At 48.5% G+C, this 22,426-nt stretch overlaps 1 protein-coding gene across 7 annotated transcripts in view; it reads right to left on the reverse strand.

Annotated features, from left to right (window-relative positions):
- Positions 1–5,065: 5,065 nt before the first annotated feature.
- The window catches only part of DNMT3A (DNA methyltransferase 3 alpha), a 132,100-nt gene continuing 114,739 nt past the window's right edge, over positions 5,066–22,426 (reverse strand). For 6 of the 7 annotated variants that reach the window (XM_072143936.1, XM_072143933.1, XM_072143934.1 and 3 more), the window contains 14 exons: positions 21,989–22,145; positions 21,693–21,839; positions 21,423–21,467; positions 21,228–21,307; positions 21,005–21,117; positions 17,534–17,717; positions 17,362–17,446; positions 17,134–17,279; positions 16,932–17,022; positions 16,502–16,650; positions 16,188–16,273; positions 15,921–15,990; positions 15,401–15,519; positions 5,066–15,295 (listed from right to left, as the gene is read on the reverse strand). In XM_072143936.1, coding sequence (XP_072000037.1) covers positions 15,154–15,295; positions 15,401–15,519; positions 15,921–15,990; positions 16,188–16,273; positions 16,502–16,650; positions 16,932–17,022; positions 17,134–17,279; positions 17,362–17,446; positions 17,534–17,717; positions 21,005–21,117; positions 21,228–21,307; positions 21,423–21,467; positions 21,693–21,839; positions 21,989–22,145 — 1,614 coding nt within the window. In that variant the 3' untranslated portion in view covers positions 5,066–15,153. The remainder of the gene's footprint in view (positions 15,296–15,400; positions 15,520–15,920; positions 15,991–16,187; positions 16,274–16,501; positions 16,651–16,931; positions 17,023–17,133; positions 17,280–17,361; positions 17,447–17,533; positions 17,718–21,004; positions 21,118–21,227; positions 21,308–21,422; positions 21,468–21,692; positions 21,840–21,988; positions 22,146–22,426) is intronic. The other variant, XM_072143935.1, reaches the window with a different exon arrangement.

A 22,426-nucleotide genomic window follows, 5' to 3' on the forward strand; every position in this document is an offset into this window, starting at 1 on the left:
AAGGTAACGTGGCAATGAACTACGGGAGAGATTTCTCAAAGAGTCGTGAGTAGAACCGTGCGCAGTACGACATAACATTTATCACTGTGTCTGATGCTGGATGATAAATCTGGCATAGTAGAAGCCTTTGCACCATCTATAAGTTTACTTTACAGAACTGCAGCAACAGTTTGGTACATTCGCCTAAATTTTTTTCCCCTAAAACCAAAATGGCTAAAAACAGTCTAAAAAATGCCTCATACCACATTAAGGGGTTTAGACTTTTTTGGCACAAATTACAGCAATGAGTAATGATATCACCTGCTGAGGCTATTTAACCTTGTGTCCTATTAGTGTGGCCACTTCTGGGTTTTCCTTAAAAGGCGGCTTCTCCCAGAAACCCCCACTGGATCTTCGTGCTATTTGCCTATGAGAAAGCTTCCTACTGTGTTGTTTGTTCCTGCTCTGACTTCCCGTTGTGACCCCGGACCTGACCCTGATGTTGCTCCTTCACTGGTAACCTTGACCTCTTGCTCCGACCCCAACCTCACATTATTGCCGCCTGCCTGGACCTTCTGCCTGTTACTTGCTACGAGACTGCCTAACGTTCCTGTACCTCGACCTTGGCTGGCATCACGCCGCAGCAAGACCATCCTGCTTTGCGGCGGGCTCTGGTGAAGAAAGGGTGCCACTTAGATTCTGGTCCCAGGTGTCGGCTTGTGTCATCGTCCACGGTGGTCCAGGGGGTTCACTACCCCAGAAGCTTGACAGTAAGACCCAGCCATGGACCACGCCAAGGTTCCGCTTCCAAGACTGGCTGATCTTACCACCGCTGTGGTCCACAAGGATAAAAGCTTGCACAAGTTACCACCATGTTACTCCTGCTACCACTCCTGCTACCCCGGCTTGTTTACCTGCTGCTGAACCAAGGATAAGACTTTCGATGCCCACTAAGTAGGATGGGGACCCCAAGCTGTGCAGGGGCTTTATTACTCAGTGCTCCTCGCAGATTGAACTTATGCCATCTCGGATTGTCACTGAATGCTCCAAAGTGGCATTCAGTCAGTGTCAGCCTCCTCTCCGGGAAAGCCCTGGCCTGGGCTACCCCTCTATGGGACAGAGGCAATCCTGTCACGGCTACTCACATTGCATTCCTGGCGGAATTCTGATCTGTGTGTTAAAAAACCTGCACAAGCCTCCTCAGCTGAGACTGTGCTGCTGAACCTGCGCCAAGGGGACTCGTCTATGGGAGAATATGGAGTTCAGTTCCGTACCCTGGCCTCTGAACTCACCTCGAACGATGTGGCCCTGTCTGCAACCTTCAAAAAGGGACTTTAACTTCAAGTTAAGGATGCATTGGCCGCTCGTGATCTGCCGTCTACTTTGAGTGGTCTCATCACACTAGCCACTCAGATTGACGTGTGGTTCATGGAGCGCGCTGAGGAGTTACGTCACGAGTATCTGCAAACCCGGCTTCAACGTCTACCTCGCTTGGCAAGTGCCTTCCAAAGGATGCCCCAGTCTCCGGCCGTACTGTCTGCAGAGGAGCCTATGCAGGTGGACAGAGCCCGAATCTCCCTCTAGGAACGTTCCACACGATGTCAGGATATGACAAGTTACTGCCCTGTGGATCTCCTGCCTGGTGCCTCTCCTCCCAGAGGTCGTGTGTATCCTTTCACAGTTCCAGAGAGTGCTGCTTTGTTGGAGTATATTAAAGAGAACCTGCAGAGAGGCTTTATACGCAAATCCTCCTCTCTGGCTGGTGCAGGCTTCTTTTTTTTTTTGACCAAGAAGGATGGCTCTGTCCGTCCTTGTATTGACTACTGCGGGCTTAACAAGGTCACGTACAAGAACCGCTACCACCTGCCATTGATCATGGAGCTCTTTGACCGCGTGGTTCCAAGATCTTCTCCAAGCTGGACCTTAGTGGGGCCTACAACCTCATCTGGATCTGCAAAGGTTAGATCCAGGGAAGACAGCTTTTAATACTCGTGATGGACATTTCAAGTACCTAGTGATGCCATTCGGACTGTGTAATGCTCCAGCTGTCGTTCAGGAATCCGTGCCTTTCTCGTGCCTCTGATGTCACTGGAGAAGAGCCGGTCCCTCGGCATATTATCTCTCCTGAACAACTGGTTGTTGCCACCTCCAATGGATCTTCGACAGCTATCCCCTGGCAAGACAAATGTCCGACCTGCAGTCCGGAAGAGGATTTTGCCTTGGGGACATTCTTCGCGTCTGGCTGGACATCCTGGGGTGCAACGCTCCGTGGCCCTTATCTCCCACTACTACTGGTGGGATGTGGTCAAAGATGTTTGGGATTTCGTGTGCCTGTAATAAGCCTTCTTGCCTCAAACCAGCTGGCCTGTTGCTTCCATTGCCGATACCCAGTTGTCCGTGGTCTCACGTGGCTATGGACTTTGTCACAGATCTTCCACCTTCCTCTGGCAATACCATCATCTGGGTTGTGCCAAACCGGTTTTCCAAGATGTCCCATTTTGTTTCCCCTCCAAGTCTTCCGTCTGCTCCGCGTCTTGCCAGTTTCTCATTGTGTCTGAACGAGGGGTCCAGTCCAAGTACGGGCGTTCCTTGTGTAACCAGCTGCAAGTAAATCTGGACTTTTTTTTTGCTTACGAATGGTCATGTAGAAAGGGTGAATCAGACTCTGGGCTGTTATCTTCGCCACTTCGTCTCTGCCTGTCAAGATGACTGATACTATCTGCTACCATGGGCTGAGTTCTCCTATAACTCCCTGGACTCCGGTTCTGCTGGGGCAACCCCTTTCTTTGTTGTCTACAGACGAATCCCTCGCCCTCCTCTTCCTCTGTCTGTTCACTCGGATGTCCCAGCGGTAGAGGAACTGGTACAGGACCTCAAATCTATTTGGGAACAGACCTGCCAGTCTCTCCTCCTACGGCCACTGCCCGCTTGGTCTCTGCTTTCTTGCTACTGGACATGAAGACCGTGAGAGGTAAGCAGTTCTTCCTTGTTGACTCATAGGGGTTCGGGCCTGAAGAAAATATTCTGGACCGAAGTCTCCTCCAAAGATTTCTTCAGACCAAGGAGAGGGGGAGGCCAAAGGTGGTAGGGGGGGGGGGGGAGGTACTGTCACGGGTGTCCCTGCGATCCACATCTCGTATCTGAGGCACACCCGTGCCCCTCTCTGAGGCGGCACCCCGTTCCCAACTCACTTACCTCTCTGTGTTCCTGCCAGCCAACGTGCGCGCCCCCGCTTCCTAAGGTGTGTGCGCGCCGACACTCGCAGATTTAAAGGGCCAGCACGCCACCGATTTGCGCTGGCCACTTCCGAGTTTCTTTATAAGCCGCCTTCTCCCATTAACCCCAGCCAGATCTTTGAGCCTGTGTGTAATCCTTGTATTCTGATCTCCTGGTCCCGGACCTGACCCTGACTTAGCTCCTTCGCTGCCAGCCCTGACCTCCTGCTCTATTCCTGATTCTGCATCATTGCCGCCTGTCCTGACCATCTGCCTGTCCCCGACCCTGTGACTGCCTAGCGATCCTGAACCTCGACCTTGGCTCCCACCGCGGACAATTCGCACCTGTTGAACGACCTGGTGGCACCATGCTGCAGCAAGACCATCCTGCTTTGTGACGGGCTGTGGTGAAGACCGGGTGCCACTTAGATTCTGGTCCCAGGGGGTTCACTACCCCAGAAGCCTAACACACAATCAACTATTGCCTTGCCAGGCAGTAGCTACAGCTGCAATTACACAATACTCCAGGTTATAGAACCTTCCTAGAGAGGTGTTCAATCTCCCTAACCGCTCCTGACCTGGAGAGGGTGCTATTCGCAACTACCAGCCTGCCTGTGCATCGGAAGGGGTGTTGCAGATGCTTGATAGGTTCCACAGGTTTTTATCATTATGAAGTTGTCCCAGCTATAGGTGGACTCACTGTATGTGTGGACCCTCAGCAATGATCTACTGTAATCCCACTTTCCCAGATCTGTTTCTCTGAGCAATTGGTTTCCTGAAAAAAAAAATCACACAGAGCGGCAGATTCATGTTCACGTGAAAACATATCCCACAAACATCTGCCACATCTTTTTATCACAACAGAATCCTGGTTTGCTTGGTCAGAAAACTAATACGACCTCCAGGAGTTGTAAAAATATCCAGTATATATTTGGCTCTTCTACAGGTGTGCGGTGTATCCTGTGACGATGCGGAGATTCTGGAATGTGTAATTCTAGAACTTTCTCCATGTAACATAGAAGCCACTCGGCAGACACGTGATCACCGCCAGTATCGTGCTACCGGTACTCAGGGCCAAATGCATAGCATTGGTGCCATCTAGTTGTCACAAATCACATTGCTTCTGTTTTCGGCTTACAAAAAGGAAGATAATTGGGAATGAGCATTTATAGGAACGTTTTGTTAATCATGCCCCCCCCCCCCGTGTATCCAAAGATTATCATGGTCAACTTCACATGAACTTCAGCAGAGCAGCAAGAGGTCTCCAATGTGGCCACATCAGTGCTGCTTGACAAAATTGTGATGAGCGCTCTATGGTAAAGGTGCACCCCAAAAAAAAAGTTGGTGCCACTGAAAGGTAAGTACTATCTGGGACACAGCACTTAGTGTATTCCTAATGGTGGGTTTCCTTTAAGCTTCATTACTCATCTCCTTTCTGCAGATCTGTAACAAAAACAAAAACATCAGCACCTGGAGGAGAAGGCGTCACGGTATCAGCTACGAGCTTTACTCATCAGCTACTGGCAATTTCGATGTATACTTGTGGGTACCTGGGGGGTAGCCTGTGACCTGAGACCATGAGGGTGTCAGGGTCTACTCTTTCAATCTGTATCAGGCTTGTGGTTCTGTGGATGGTACATGGATGAGAAAGGTAATTTTATACCCGACCTGAGGGGGGCGGTAGTTAAATGTGATGACAGGTTCCTTATAAATTCAGTAGACCTCGATAACCTCATCATCTCACAGACGTCACGAGCAGGTACACACCAACAATCAGACCTTCACATTGTCTACCCCGATACACCAGCTATTCGGGGAAGTTTTTGCTGCAAAAATGATTTTCAATAATAAAGAAGAGCACAAAGAGAACGTGTTTTCAAATGTTTTATTACTTTTTAAATTTTCTGGGCACAAAAAAATAATAATGAGGTGAGGATACAGACCGGACCATCTGCAGCAGGCAGAGCCCTCGTAGTTCATATACAGCTATGACACAAGCTTCAATTACATAGAGATACAACAGAATGTCCATAGAGGAGGGCTTGTTTTTCTAAAACACACCCCTAAAGTTATACAAAAAAATAAAAAAACATCCCCTCTGACTTCCTTCCGGTTCTCCTCTCTCCACCTGCGCTTCTCCTTCCATCAACCAATTGGAGTAATGTACATTATTACTGTCAATAAATAGCAAATCTCCAAACAAAACAGTGGCTAACACCATTTCTATGACAGAGGTCTCCTTATGATATGATCAAAGAAGTGACACAAGGCATACAACACAGGTTCCTGAGCAACTGAGACATAAACGTCCTGGGAAGGACCTATGGCAGATACTTCAAGAGTGCCAAAGTAGCTCAAAACCAACATATGGGAGAGATGAACTCTAGACCAATCCCTGGTGGGACCTTAAAGCTACGGCAGATACTTCAAGAGTGCCACCAGAGCTCAAGACCAACATATGGGAGACATGATCTCTAGACCAATCCCTGGTGGGACCTTAAAGCTACAGCAGATACTTCAAGAGTGTCACCATAGCTCAAGACCAACATATGGGAGACATGATCTCTAGACCAATCCCTGGTGGGACCTTAAAGCTACAGCAGATACTTCAAGAGTGTCACCAGAGCTCAAGACCAACATATGGGAGACATGATCTCTAGACCAATCCCTGGTGAGACCTTAAAGCTACGGCAGATACTTCGAGAGTGCCAACATAGCTCAAGACCAACATATGGGAGACATGATCTCTAGACCAATCCCTGGTGAGACCTTGAAGCTACGGCAGTTACTTTAAGAGTGCCAACATAGCTCAAGACCAACATATGGGAGACATGATCTCTAGACCAATCCCTGGTGAGACCTAAAAGCTACGGCAGATACTTAAAGAATGCCGATATTGCTTAAAACCAATCTATGGGCTTTGTGAACTCACAGATCTCAGGAGGCCAAGCCATATCCTTGGTAGGACCTTCAATCTGATACCAAGAAGAATGTTACTCCAACATATAAAGAAATACAGGAAAGGCCCATCCAACATCCCTCATTTATGGAAGCCTTACATGGGTCTAATCCATGGTGCCTTCTGAAGACCACAGACTAGTCAAACACCAATATTGTAGCTTGTAGAAATGACTCGCTCCTCTGCATGTAGAACGTGATGTGCCAAGAGCAGGAGGATAGCAGAATGACATGAAAGACACCTCTGACAGCAATTCTGCCTTTTCAGTCAGTGGACAGGAACCTGTGCCGCCCCCGGCTTCCCTGCCGTAAGCTCAGGCAAATGGCGTTTTAGCTTTTCTATCAATAGTAGACCGGAGATATATCTATATATAAATATATATGGACTCTGACCGTCGGCACGTAGAAACAGACGTCAACATTCTAACTTTACAAAAGATGATTAACAACCTGCTCGGTAACACACACAAGAAGACACAACGTATCTCTGGCCTCACTATCGCAACTCAGCTCTCGGTTTTTTTTGCTATCTACGTATATTTGGTGACACGATTTGCCAAGCAGATGGCAGAGTAAGCACAAAGACACGCGGATCACACAGTCGTAATGCAGGGAGGATGCAGGGAGGGAATGACGTCTCACGGCGGGAGAAGGTAAGTAACGACGTGGCTCTGAAGCTTTTTGGGGGGAGCAGCAAGGAATGTGGGGGCTTCAAAGAAAACATGGACAGGAGGCATCTAAGATGGAACAGCTGCGGTTATGTAACAGTAAAAGTTCTCAAATCCTCTACATAGTTTCATCTTCAGAATACGTCATTGTCACAAAGAGTTAAAGCACCAACTAGTTCAATGTCTAGGCTAAAACACGGAAAGTCTGTCGCTTGCGTTATTTTATTTTCTGTATTTATTTCAAGTACAAAGTTAAAATGCCTTTTTTTATGTTTTGTTTCCGTAATAATAATAATAATATAGAAGAGTAAAATAACCGTCCTATAGCACTACAAGAACCCCGACCCCGCCCCCCCCCCCATCCGACGTAATAAAAGGAAAAGCTAGAAAGTAAAAACAAAACCAAAAACAGTCGTCGACCGATAGATTTAATTTAACAATATATATTTCTCATAAAATGTTTAGCACCTTTTAAAATCACCATCCACCTTCTGCTTATTTAAGGAATCCAGGCATTTGATTTTTTTTAAGTTTTTTTTTTACATTTTCTAGTTTTTCATGGTTTTTTTTTTTTTTTTAATTATATTTCGCCCAGGGCTGTGCACAAGAAGATGAAAAGAATAGTGAATTATGGGGGGAAAAAAACCACACAAGAATTCTTATCACCTTTAGAGTCCCTTTTCGACAAACCTTAAGTCGAGGTCTGCGTAAAGTAAAGTAAAGGCCACAATGATTCTCTCTTATTGTGTTGGGCTGTGGCTTGTTAGCAGGTGTCATCTGTCCGGAAACATGATTGGTGACTATCGGGGAGGGATTAGAATTTAGTTTTTAAAGTTCCAATAAGATGTAACACATTCATCTCTATAGTAAAGAGTTTGGGACAGGTTCTGGATACTTTGCTGTACTGTTTGTTTCTGTAGTCGCGTCAGGAGCCCCAGGGCCTGGGCTACACAGGTTTGGTAAACACACGTGACATGTGAAACTCTAGTGGTTGTGCCTCTTATGTCCAGAGGAGGATCATTACCATCAAGCACGTGGACATTGTGAGGTCCTCCTCCCGGGTCCTGCACCAAATGACCATTGGAGAACTTTCTTTTTCTTGCAGACCTTGGAGTTAGGCCGAGTCTTGTGGGTGAGACCAGATCAATATAAGAAAGGTCAATAAGTCACCAGTAGAGCGGAGGTCAGTGAGATGTCTTCTCATCAGTGGAAAGCCCCTCATGACACGAGACACTTGTGGAAGATAATGTGAAGCACTTTGTATATCGCATGTACTTGTACGTGGGGAGATATTCTCTTCCATTTTCCAGTCCCGCTGTTTAGAGTTGAAAACTCTATGGGGCTTATTTACTAAGGGTCCCGCGGCCGCATTTTCGCCAGGTTTTTAGACTCTTTGGGGATTGCGCCACCGGGACAGGGATTTAGAAGGGCAATGAGATGGGATTTTGGCGCCGGCTTTCATGCGACACAAATCAGGGGGCGGGCTGTTGGATGATCCGACAGATTCGGACAAACCGCGGGATTTAACTTTAAAATTGTGTTGCAAGCCAAGCACTTACATGCACAGGGAAGGTAAGTAAATGTGCCCCTAGGTGCGTCCATCGACCTCTGCAGTGAAGTGACTACAAGGACGTGTATTTCCTCACAATTAAAACTTGGATGTAAAGTTGTGGAATATTAACTGTTCAGTCACCATTTTGCACAGATCGGGAGCACTGTGAATACATAGATGTTGTTACATATGGGATTTAGGCCTTTTAGCGGCCAGAACACTTCCCCATGTATTTCTATAATAAGACATTAAATTCTGTATATAAAAAGACATCATAGAGTAATAACCGTCATATGGAACAATGTCTATGGGCTCCTGATCAGCCCCCTGCGCATGAGCCGACAGCGGATGACGTATTTGGGTCGGTTTTTCCTTTCCGATTGTTATCAATGTGTGAGCATTCACAGACGGGCCACACAGAAGGTCCAGTCCACAAACAGCACATGTGCACGTGGCCCCGCTCTGAAGTGTCTGCTGAATCCCTCTCGGAGAAGACTTTCATCCCGTAGAGAGATCAGATCACTGCTGCCTATGAAAACGTATAGAGAGGCTGCTGAAAATGACCTATGAGGTGACTATGAATGTTGTAAATTATTATGTTCTCTGCTAGAAATCACTGTACTCGGTGCATAGTTTCTCTCTAACTTGGTGTCCACTGTCTGGATATGGATAAGATGGATCACATTTGTAGAGGAATCTGGGAAAGCTGAGTTCACACTGGTGCTTCATGGATGGAAAATGAAATGATATTCCCTTTCCTCGCTGATGAAGACCGAATATCCAGAAACAATAGTCCTGACTCATCAACTACAGGTAAAATCCTACATTGTAAGATCTCGTGGTCCTCGTAGGATCCCCTTCTGTGTCACCCGTCCATCCTCACAGATTGTAAGCTCATGTGAGCAGGACCCTCCTCATTCCTATAGTTCCGTCTATCCTTGTCGTTTCTCCGTAATGTCCACGCTGTGGAATATGGCGGCCCTCTATAGATAAAGCTGTATCATTATTATTACTCGTCCTTTCTTACTAACCATTCAGCAAAGCAGGTTTTCTTATGATTCGGCTTTGGGATTGTGCACCAAGGAGACGCCACCGTGAACACTCAAGATTCTCAGATCTTCTACAATTGATTGTTCTGACCCAATTGGGTCAGGAATAGGCAGCAGTTGAGGAACATCACAATTTGTTATCATCTACAGGAGATGTGCACATTTTTTTGTTGAAATGCCGAGAAAACTTGAAGGATGAAAAGCAGAAGCGTGGCTCAGACGTGGACACTGTCGGCACTCGGCCGCTTCTTGTACAATCCATTGGCCAACGTCTTGTGTAAACAACGTCTCGTGTAAACTGACTTTTTGATGATCTCTCTTAACCAAGGATCACCAATATGGCCGTCCTCTGCAATCGGACGTGTAATCCGTTAGGATTCCCATTTGCTGTTTTATACATCACAAACTGAAGCAGTCTCTGGCCTCTCGATGATCAGGATGATTTCACCAGAAGCCATTTCTACTGTACAGTTCATAGGAGAGTGGTAAAAGTACATGGTCATTTGCTGCAGCTTTTGACCCCATCTGTTAATACCTACAGAGTCGGGAGGTGCCAATGGCAGTGTGATCTCTGGTCTCGGATTGCGTTGGAGCGGATGACAAGTGTAACCTTGACAAAGAGACAATGGACTATCTAATTGCCCTCGAAGAGTGGGGGCCTGACGATGGCCGGCATAGACTCCAGATATCTCTAAACTCTTGATGTCCTCTTTTGAGTACATATTGATGAAGGGTCTTTCCATTAACAAAAGAGGATTTCCATTATCGTGTGTATTATCCGTCTCCATGGTAATATAATATCCTAAATTATGACCAATGCAACTGAGAGCACGTCATCGGGATTCGAAAACGGACAATTATGGGTATTATATTGCAAAGTGTGTTCACCAAGACCTGGTAAGCAATAGCCATCAAATATTCCAAAATCCCATTGTTCCTTATGACGAGACCTCTCCCAAGGATCTTTAAAATTGTCTGCAGTGCCCCCTTTTTCATGAATATGTTTCCATAATTGGCAGTGGCTCCTACTTGTTAGTTATCTCCGTCAATACTATAGGAAAATTTGGGAAAATTTTCATGTGTGTCCCACAGCTCAGATATTTTGGAACATACCAACAAAATAATCTACTTTATTGATGAACCTGCTAACATTCTCAGCACAGTAGCACATTGTAGATAAAAAAACATTTTAATACGGAAAAATAGTTGACAAATAACTTTCTTGCCCAAGTTGGAGAACTGCAAGTTTTCAGTGCTCCAGGTTAACAAAAAAGAAGAAGCAGTCAGGACTCCTATGGAAAATCTCCAACAACGAGGTCAACATGCAGCCCGGGCCTACGACATGACTACGTGTGCCTAGAACTCCTGCCATCTCCACCCGAGGGCTCTTCACAAGAAGGTAGTTCAATAATACGGTCGGCTAAGAGACTGTATGTCCGAAATAAAGCAAAGTAACAACATGGTGATAAAACGGAGGTCAAGTGGAACATGACATAACATGAAATCAAGTCGCCAGATGCACAGCCCTGCCTTCATCAAGTACTTGGACACAAAAAAACTCAAAATGTTCACATCATGTATAAAAGAAGAGAGGACAAAAGGGTCAAAGTCAATCCCAAACAACACAAAAAATACAAGATGAATGTATGCGACAGCTAGCATAAAGTTCCATATGGTTAAACATGTTATAAAATAGCAGAGGGGGTGGTTGTGGACCCCACAACTGTACCACCGTCCCCTACACCTTAAGATGCTAGAATCCTGGTATTACTGATGTTCATATAACATAATAACAATCATATAACGCCCCTCTGATATGGGGGTACAAGACTGTAAAGAACGTGAAGACCTTATTTATAAACAGCAGTATAAAAGCAGGTATTGTATTCGTCGGATGTTGGGGGGATGACTAAAAACATGTCTTCCACTAGAGGTGCATGAGGCCGGTCCTGCCTGAGATGCTCCGTTGGAAGCTCAGAGAGATTTAGCACTTATCGGGGGACAGAAAGTTCCCCCATTAATACAGTAAATGTATGTAAAATTCCCCAAGCAAGCACCAGAGTTGGTCCTAGGTTGCAATTTTGCACATTCACAATAAAAGCAGGACATATTGGAATGGTCCTGGGGGGGAGCAAGTGGCAGGTTTGGAAGGAAATGCAAACCGTCCCCTCTTGCCGAATAGAAACACCGAGACTTGGAACCTTTGACACAACTTATGCTTCTATTGCATAGCTCTGAGTGTGAACGAGACAGAGGACCCCGGCCTGGATGGTTGGCGTAGGCTCGGGGAGCTCACGGGAAGTGTTTGTGAGCTTCTGACTCCTGGGGAACGTTACAGCTGGTGCCAGTTTCATGCAGGCAAGATGGCAATAAGGCACCGTTGACACTTGTCAACAGATGAGAGAAGACAATTGGTACCGTTACCTACAACTTATTGGACGCAGTTTATAGTAATAACTGCTTTGGGTTTATGACGCCAATTGCCAAATTAAGTGACTTTGCTGGTAAGCACCACATCTGCCCTGGAGACAAGTGAAGGTTGTACGGGGGTGGGGGGCATCAAATGGGTCATAAGAATCAGTGATCTATGTGTTCACTGCTAAAATCCAATGATGAATCTAATGACAAGATAAAACACAAGGCCAGGAGAGACCCTTGGCCATCCAGTGGTATAAGGCACTCATTGCGAGTGTGAATGGGGGGGTATATTTATTATGATTGGCTTTACCACGTGGGGTAACTGGCGGAGCAGTGCCAGGGAGCTGTGGTGGAACAGATGGCTCATAGACAATGTCTCCTCTGTTGTGTCATGAGGTCAGTCAGATATTGGTATTTTAGGCACATGTCTGGGATAGAAGCACCAGATCACATAGTCAGCACCGTGATTGGATATACGTCCAGGAAGCGCCATATTTCCCCTGTGGCTGGAGAGTGCCAAGTTCTCATAAAGACACCACTGGAAGCTTAATGTTTTTAGTCATCCCGTTTGTGGAAAGCACCAAGTGTTGTATACAGTAGTAGTAAGTAGTACCATGAACTCTATATAACTCTACAAGTGTGTGCACACAATAAAGGTAAACCCACGGAAAGACACAAACCGATAAACAAAGCTGAACAATTACTACCCCTGCTTAATCACCCAAAGCTACCGCCCCCGCTTACTCACAGAACGTAAGTGCCTATACTTAATTACAAAAAGCTACTGCCCCTGCTTACTCACAGACAGTTACTTTCTATGGTTATTTGCAGAAAGTTACCACCTACGCTTAAACACAGAAAGCTACCGCCCCAGCTTAATCACCCAAAGCTACCGCCCCTGCTTAATCACAGAAAGTTACTGTCTATGCATAATCACCAAAAGCTTCTGCCCCTGCTTAATCACCAAATATTACCACCCCTCCTTACAGAAAGTTACTGCCTATGCTTAATCACCAGAAGCTACTGCCCTTGGTTAATCACAGAACCTTCCTGCCTACGCTTAATCGCAGTTACTCCCTATGCTTTATCAAAGAAAGTTACTGCCTAAGCTTAATCACTGAACATTACCACCTATGCTTAATCACAGAAAGGTTCCGCCCCTGCTTAATCACTGAATGTTACCACCTATGCTTAATCACAGGAAGGTACCGCCCCTGCTTAATCACAGAACGGTACCGCCCCTGCTTAATTACTGACATTTATGATCCCTGCAGAACTAAGACAGTAACCACACCTGCATAATCATAGAAAGTTACTGTCCCTATAATCAATACACATCCTCTCTACGCGGAATCAGTACCTGCATTTTTTTTCTGGTTGCAAAATATTGCTGGCTGACTCCCAGCACAGGCCACTAATATCAGATTGTTGGGGCTCATACACTGAGTTTTCTACCCGCTTGCCGGCAGTGATAAATTGGACTGTAATACCCTGCTCCACCTCTAAGTGCTTAGTCATTGGTTTGCAGGTAGAGAAGCCCATATAGAAACAAAGAGACTGGAGAGTCTCAGGCAAGTATATACTCAGTAGCTGGCCTGTACTCCTTCCTTCAGATACTCATGGCCATTAAAATAGTGAAACCAGAAAACCTTAAATTACTGACGTTACCGCCCCTGCTTAATCCACAGAAGCCATCGCCCCGGCTTAATTTGCAGAAGGGACCGCCCCGGCTTAATTTGCAGAAGGGACCGCCCCTGCTTAATCCACAGAAGGAACCTCCCCTGCTTAATCTACAGAAGTGAACGCCCCTGCTTAATCCACAGAAGGAACCTCCCCTGCTTAATCTACAGAAGGCGACCGCCCCTGCTTAAGACACAGCCTTAGCTAAATCCCAATCACGGGCAGCCATTCGCCTTACTCAAGTACTGACAGATATTGCTGCTGCCTAATCACTAGCACAACGACACCATCAGAAATCCAAGATACCAGCACTAATGGTCATCTGATCCAATATGGACCGCTACACACAATCATGGAGACAACCGACAATACACAGTAATACCACTCTATAATATATATAGTAGCATTAGGTATATAGGACATAAATCTTACATCTATATATATAGTATATATACTCTGCAGGGGACAAGCTCTGCCTCTTTTGCTGTAGAGACGGCATTTTAAGGAAAGATATAAGCACCGTTATGAGAGTCTGTGCCGGTCCCCGGGCGGCCGCCCCCCCCCCCTTCCCTTTCGTAGGGCCTTTGGGGGTTGTGCACACACTTGTAGAGCGCCTGTTATTACACATACAGTATATAGTTATAGCTGTAAACAGTGATAGAGGTCAGAGCTGTTTGTCTGAGCTGCTGTGTCGTCCCAGCCTCTTGCTTGAGGCACCTGAAATACTGTAAAAAAAAAAATCGGATAGTTTTTTTTTCTTCAACATTCTCCAGGTAACGTAAAACATTGATGCTGCGGAAAACATTGGAAACGCTGACACATCTAAATATCCTTGATATCTCCCAGTCGCTGCGTTAAAAGGAGATCAGACAAAGCGAGTGAGATAATGGTCTGTACACTGGGCTGAACGTATCAGCACCGGTCAGCAGACATGGGCTTCAGTGTGTGTGCGGAGAGAGGCGTGGGACATACGTGGGACATCGCAGGTCGCCCCTCCCTTGTGCTGCTTTGTCCGTGATTCCCTCTTGCATTGTGGGTACTTACTGACTTAACTTTTAACTCGCAGCCTTAAGAAACAAAAGCCCAGCTTTCCCCTCAACCCACTGGTGGGCGGCTGCTGGACATTTAAAAAGACCCATAAAACTAAACCCCCCCCCAAAAAAAAGCTTAACTCTTAGCACCAGGGTGGGGTGGGGGGCATCTACAATCTCTAAAATGGACTAAAAACCTGAAAGCGGCTGCTCAACCTCTGCAGACGTCATCTCTGGGACGACATCTTACAAGATCCGCAGACAGTTTTTGTACTAAAAACTGTAGAAGGATAAAAGGATCCCCCCATCCCCTACAAAAAACACAGTAAAAACTTAAAAAAATGAAAACAAAATAACGTAAAAGGAAAGTGTAACATGGAACGAGAAGTTACGTAGAAGAGTCTGCTCAGATCCCGGACGCCCCCTGCTCACTCCCCAGCAGGATCCCTGCTCTTCCCTCCTGCTCCGGGTTCCTCTATTTAACATTTGTCAAAAAAAAATTCTTCTTCCTCGGTGGAGCTGGGAGAGGAGCAGAGGCTTTCATTTTTGTGGAGCTGGAAGGTTGGAGGGGGATCGGCCTCAGGTCCCTTTTGCCTCAATGAATTAAACACAGGCAAAAAATTCCTTAAGAGGCGCAAAGAGGTGACGAATGACCGGGACGCTCCAAGATCTTCCCAGAAGCCTCTGCCGGGCCAAGCGACTCATGTTGGAGACATCCGTGTAGTGCACTGGGAAGCCAAAAACCCTGGGGCAGAAGAAGACACAAGTCAGGGTTAAGAGCGACTCCACACACAAGAAACAAGATATATAAAAAACACAAATCATGGATGGGCTGGAGATCTGCACCCACCGTTCCATCTCAGTGCACCATAGGATGTCCTCCTTCTCGTTCATGAACACTGGAAAGTGCTGGTCCTTGCCTTGCTTGATAGAGTTGGACCTAGTGGTGATGGTACGGACTTTGCCAAACTGCAGAAGACAGGATGATGGAGGTGAATATGACCACATCTACACATACGTGAGCCGACCTACACATACGTCATCCCCTATCCACAGCTGTTGGGTTGGGGTCTGACCTCTGGGACCCCCATCAGACACGAGGAGAGGACCCCCAGCGTGCTAAAGAATGGGGATCCTGTTCTCAATAGAAACCATTCGATTTGGCCAAAAAGTGTTGACCTGTCACTCACAGTTATCTATCATTCTGACGTGAATGCAATATTCATTGGATTACTGACGGACACCGGGTGCCGGATTCTTCCTTTTTGTATACATCGATCCTCCTCATTGTTTTTTTAACGATTCTTAAAATGTCGCTAGAAGTTTTATTTCTATGCTGTAGAGTTTATTCGCTGTTGCTGCCCACTTACCTTTGCTATCCTTCCGTGCTCCAGACAATCCTGTAGGTCCAGCCTATCGTTTACTGTAGAGACCAGAGGCCTAGAGTCACACGGGAGAAGAATGGTTACATGAGGAGATGTGTGCGCAGCAGCACCTCGTGGGTGGCCCATTATAGACATGCACCTACCGGCCCCCGACAGCCTGAGTACTCTGCTGACCCAGCATGAGATGTAACCGTTCTCTACCCCCCATCCCCTGCTATATAGGACACCAGACAGACAGAATAGTCCACCTACCTGTTCATTCCCGGGAGGTTACCCCAGAAGTAACGAGCCCGGTGCGCTGCTGAAACCTCCCTGGCATCAATCATCACCGGGTTAGACTGAAAAACATCAAGAGACAGAATGCAGAGTGAAACATTGTGTCTAACAGGGACGAAGCGTCTGCAAGCGCTGAGGACGTGCCGAGGACAGGGAATGTATGGACAAAGTGCTGGCCGATTCCAGGCGCCAACCTGCAGAATTGTGGATGCAGCTTTGGATGTGACTAAGGCCTGTAAGATGTCATCTCCCCTCGCCCGCAGATAACAACGCCCCGCAGCAGGTCTTACCTCTAGAAAGCGGGAAATGTCCCTCTTATCGCTCACACCCATGGCCACAACGTTCTCAAACAGCCAGAAGAATGGACGACTGTCTCCTTCCTTTGGCCGAGCTTCATGGAGCAGACGGTAAAACTCGAAGAAGAGGCGACCTGTGCCCTCTGGGGAAGGGGGGGAGAGCAGAAGAAGGGTCACCAGAGAACTCTGCACAAGCCCCCTTATAATGTGTAGTGCTATAGTGGCGGCCATACTGTGCTGCTGAGCTATCCTAGGAACTGACACTGTGGATTCAACTTTTTGGGCTGGTCATGTCTGGGTCACCGTGTATAAGAAACAAGCAAAGAAATGACATCAGATATAATGGTGGGGGATGACCTTTACACTGTCCTACGTCTACACAGACAATCCAGCACCACACAGAACCACAGCCAGAACCACATACCGAACAGACCTTTCCGTGCTGGGTTCACTATGGAAAGATCATTACACGGACTTCCCCCAATCACAAGGTCGAATGGGCCCCATTCCTGAATCTGCGGGAAGAAGAGCAATGTTACTGGTGGGGACCGGGAGTCGTATTGTAGGGTCTATAGTTACAGACTTCAGGAGAAACAAGCTGGTTTCTCATCATCGGAAGGACTCACATGTTTGCGGGTGATGTTCCTCACATCTCCTACATACATAATCTTGCCCTGATGTCGCACCATTCCCACAGTGATGGAGTCTTCACAAACCTCGGAGGCAATGTATCGGTCTATCTGGATCCCAAGATCCTTTAGCACCAATAGACCTGGAGAGTGGAGAGACCCAGTGTTAGGAGATCTGCTTCCGAGCCCCAGTCATCCGATTATATCTACAGCCCAGACCATTACCTGTTGCAATGCCATCAAACAAAGACAGTACTCGGATAGGCTTCCGCTTGTCAGCTGCAATCGGCGGATAAAGCTTTGGTGGGTCCTGAAAACCAACAAGCAGACAGAGGAACATGGAGTCACCGCCTGACTTTATGAGAAGATGACACAGGAATAAGGGCCAGGCACTCACAAATTCTTGGTCATGGTTATTGGCGAAGAAGAGCTGTAAACGGGTGGGCCAGTCATCTCGCCTTCGAAGCAACCCGTAAACTCCTTTGTGTCCACACATGTAGCAGTTCCAGGGGTCTTCTTTGATAGCTGCCTGAGCTGCACCTGGTCCCACCAACAAGTCCACACACTCTACACAAAAACACCTGGAGAAAAGCAAACTCGGGTCATACATAATACTACCATATCATGTAAGTACTGGAATACAAGTTGTGTGTAAACTGGTGGACACTAAAATTGTTCCCACATGGACCAGACTCTGGCTAAACCCTAAACATGTTATCCACCTGAAAATCCTAAACATATTTTGCCCACAACCAGACAAAAAATGTGTTCCAACCAGGACCGGTCACTGTACGTGTCTCCACCAGGACCGGTCACTGTACGTGTCTCCACCAGGACCGGTCACTGTACGTGTCTCCACCAGGACCAGTCACTGTACGTGTCTCCACCAGGACCAGTCACTGTACGTGTCTCCACCAGGACCAGTCACTGTACGTGTCTCCACCAGGACCAGTCACTGTACGTGTCTCCACCAGGACCAGTCACTGTACGTGTCTCCACCAGGACCAGTCACTGTACGTGTCTCCACCAGGACCAGTCACTGTACGTGTCTCCACCAGGACCAGTCACTGTACGTGTCTCCACCAGGACCAGTCACTGTACGTGTCTCCACCAGGACCAGTCACTGTACGTGTCTCCACCAGGACCAGTCACTGTACGTGTCTCCACCAGGACCAGTCACTGTACGTGTCTCCACCAGGACCGGTCACTGTACGTGTCTCCACCAGGACCGGTCACTGTACGTGTCTCCACCAGGACCGGTCACTGTACGTGTCTCCACCAGGACCGGTCACTGTACGTGTCTCCACCAGGACCGGTCACTGTACGTGTCTCCACCAGGACCGGTCACTGTACGTGTCTCCACCAGGACCGGTCACTGTACGTGTCTCCACCAGGACCGGTCACTGTACGTGTCTCCACCAGGACCGGTCACTGTACGTGTCTCCACCAGGACCGGTCACTGTACGTGTCTCCACCAGGACCGGTCACTGTACGTGTCTCCACCAGGACCGGTCACTGTACGTGTCTCCACCAGGACCGGTCACTGTACGTGTCTCCACCAGGACCGGTCACTGTACGTGTCTCCACCAGGACCGGTCACTGTACGTGTCTCCACCAGGACCAGTCACTGTACATGTCTCCACCAGGACCAGTCACTGTACATGTCTCCACCAGGACCAGTCACTGTACATGTCTCCACCAGGACCGGTCACTGTACATGTCTCCACCAGGACCGGTCACTGTACATGTCTCCACCAGGACCAGTCACTGTTCATGTCTCCACCAGGACCAGTCACTGTACATGTCTCCACCAGGACCAGTCACTGTACGTGTCTCCACCAGGACCGGTCACTGTACATGTCTCCACCAGGACCAGTCACTGTACGTGTCTCCACCAGGACCGGTCACTGTACATGTCTCCACCAGGACCGGTCACTGTACGTGTCTCCACCAGGACCAGTCACTGTACATGTCTCCACCAGGACCAGTCACTGTACGTGTCTCCACCAGGACCAGTCACTGTACATGTCTCCACCAGGACCAGTCACTGTACGTGTCTCCACCAGGACCGGTCACTGTACGTGTCTCCACCAGGACCGGTCACTGTACATGTCTCCACCAGGACCAGTCACTGTACGTGTCTCCACCAGGACCAGTCACTGTACGTGTCTCCACCAGGACCAGTCACTGTACGTGTCTCCACCAGGACCAGTCACTGTACGTGTCTCCACCAGGACCAGTCACTGTACGTGTCTCCACCAGGACCGGTCACTGTACGTGTCTCCACCAGGACCGGTCACTGTACGTGTCTCCACCAGGACCGGTCACTGTACGTGTCTCCACCAGGACCGGTCACTGTACATGTCTCCACCAGGACCGGTCACTGTACATGTCTCCACCAGGACCAGTCACTGTACGTGTCTCCACCAGGACCAGTCACTGTACGTGTCTCCACCAGGACCAGTCACTGTACATGTCTCCACCAGGACCAGTCACTGTACATGTCTCCACCAGGACCAGTCACTGTACATGTCTCCACCAGGACCAGTCACTGTACATGTCTCCACCAGGACCAGTCACTGTACATGTCTCCACCAGGACCAGTCACTGTACGTGTCTCCACCAGGACCAGTCACTGTACATGTCTCCACCAGGACCAGTCACTGTACGTGTCTCCACCAGGACCAGTCACTGTACATGTCTCCACCAGGACCAGTCACTGTACGTGTCTCCACCAGGACCGGTCACTGTACATGTCTCCTCCAGGACCGGTCGCTGTACATGTCTCCACCAGGACCAGTCACTGTACATGTCTCCACCAGGACCAGTCACTGTACATGTCTCCACCAGGACCGGTCACTGTACATGTCTCCACCAGGACCAGTCACTGTACATGTCTCCTCCAGGACCGGTCACTGTACACGTCTCCACCAGGACCGGTCACTGTACATGTCTCCTCCAGGACCGGTCACTGTACACGTCTCCACCAGGACCGGTCACTGTACACGTCTCCACCAGGACCAGTCACTGTACACATCTCCACCAGGACCGGTCACTGTACACATCTCCACCAGGACCGGTCACTGTACATGTCTCCACCAGGACCGGTCACTGTACGTGTCTCCACCAGGACCAGTCACTGTACACATCTCCACCAGGACCGGTCACTGTACATGTCTCCACCAGGACCGGTCACTGTACACGTCTCCACCAGGACCGGTCACTGTACACATCTCCACCAGGACCGGTCACTGTACGTGTCTCCACCAGGACCGGTCACTGTACATGTCTCCACCAGGACCGGTCACTGTACATGTCTCCACCAGGACCGGTCACTGTACATGTCTCCACCAGGACCAGTCACTGTACATGTCTCCACCAGGACCGGTCACTGTACATGTCTCCACCAGGACCGGTCACTGTACACATCTCCACCAGGACCGGTCACTGTACATGTCTCCACCAGGACCAGTCACTGTACACGTCTCCACCAGGACCGGTCACTGTACATGTCTCCACCAGGACCGGTCACTGTACATGTCTCCACCAGGACCGGTCACTGTACATGTCTCCTCCAGGACCGGTCACTGTACATGTCTCCACCAGGACCGGTCACTGTACATGTCTCCTCCAGGACCGGTCACTGTACATGTCTCCACCAGGACCGGTCACTGTACATGTCTCCACCAGGACCAGTCACTGTACATGTCTCCACCAGGACCAGTCACTGTACATGTCTCCACCAGGACCAGTCACTGTACGTGTCTCCACCAGGACCAGTCACTGTACGTGTCTCCACCAGGACCAGTCACTGTACATGTCTCCTCCAGGACCGGTGACACTGAACCCCTGGAATCATTCATGTTACCTGCAGCAGTTGTTGTTTCCGCACATGAGCACCTCCCGTCCTCCGCAGCAGATGGTGCAGTAAGACTGGTAGCCGTCATCATCGTACTGGTACGCACACTCCAGAAAGCAGTTCTGAAAAATAAAACAGAAGCCCGGCTCTCATCTATGACCTGCAGCGCCCCCTATCTTCTTATTTTATCAGTTTCCCCCCATATGCTGAGCTCTGTTCTTCTGGACTTTACCTTGCAGTTTTGGCACATTCCCCCATTAAATAAGGGGTGCTCCAAAGAAACAATCAGACTGCCACAAGAGATGCAGATATCTGCAAAGAAACAGAAACGAGGCGTCACCAGACGTAACACAGCAGGCAATACCACAGCACGTCCTCCCTGCAGACAGGGGGCAGTGTAACATTAAGGAGAAGACATTGCACTCACCCTCGATGGAGCGACTCTTCTGACGCACCTCGTAGACCAGCCTCTCTGCGAAAACACAAAGCACAGATCAGAGGGGTCTATATATCCCCCCAAATCAGGGTCACGTGGTAGACAGCAGACCAGTAGAGGGCAGCACCATACAGTATATAGCAGATCTCCCATGATGCACTACAGTACATTGTGTATATAGCCATGACACCGGCAGGGGGCACATCCTGGGCCGGCAGACCCCAATGCATCATTACACAGCACAGGGCCCCTGAGTCTTACCTCGGGTTCGCTCATCTATAATTTCTTTGACTTTGGGCTTTTCTGTGCTTTTTCTGGGTTTCTTTGCAGGAGGGGGAGGGGCGTAAGCAGCAGCTTCTGGTTCCACCCAAATTTCTGTGTAGACCTCTTTGTATGGGTTACGTTCCTCTGCAAATACAAAGAGATGGAGCTAAACACCGTTGTCTGACACCTGGGCTGTAGGCATGTGGTTGTTCTACCTCACAGACAAGCGATTGGGAGCACTAGGGGGCAGGACTCCAATATGCCAGGACTATCTTCTTCCAGTGTTCTCTCACCTTCGGGGGGCTCCAGTCCTTTGGGTCCTGATGGTTGGAAACCGCCCAGGGCCCATTCTATCATCTGTTTATTCTGGAGGTCTATAGCTTTGGAAGTATCACTCTCATCATTCTCAGGGCACGATGGGAAAACTTTCCTGGCTCGGGTGCTAGCGACCTACAAGACAGATTAACAAGGGATAAAGGGACACAGTCATCTTCGGTGGGGGTGTTGGGCACAGGCCGGGGGTAGATGGGCCCAGACACAGGGGGGGGAGGGGGATGGTTCCAGACAGGGGGCGTGAGGAGCGCAGTCAGGGTCTAATATTTGGCTGGGGGTGTGAGGAGCTCAGTCAGGGACTAATATTTGGCAGGGGGTGTGAGGAGCACAGTCAGGGTCTAATATTTGGCAGCAGGAATTAGGAGCACAGTCGGGGTCTTATATTTGGCAGGGGGTGT

This window comes from Engystomops pustulosus, chromosome 3 (genome assembly GCF_040894005.1).
Source record: "Engystomops pustulosus chromosome 3, aEngPut4.maternal, whole genome shotgun sequence".
In the NCBI taxonomy this organism is placed as follows: Eukaryota; Metazoa; Chordata; class Amphibia; order Anura; family Leptodactylidae; genus Engystomops; species Engystomops pustulosus.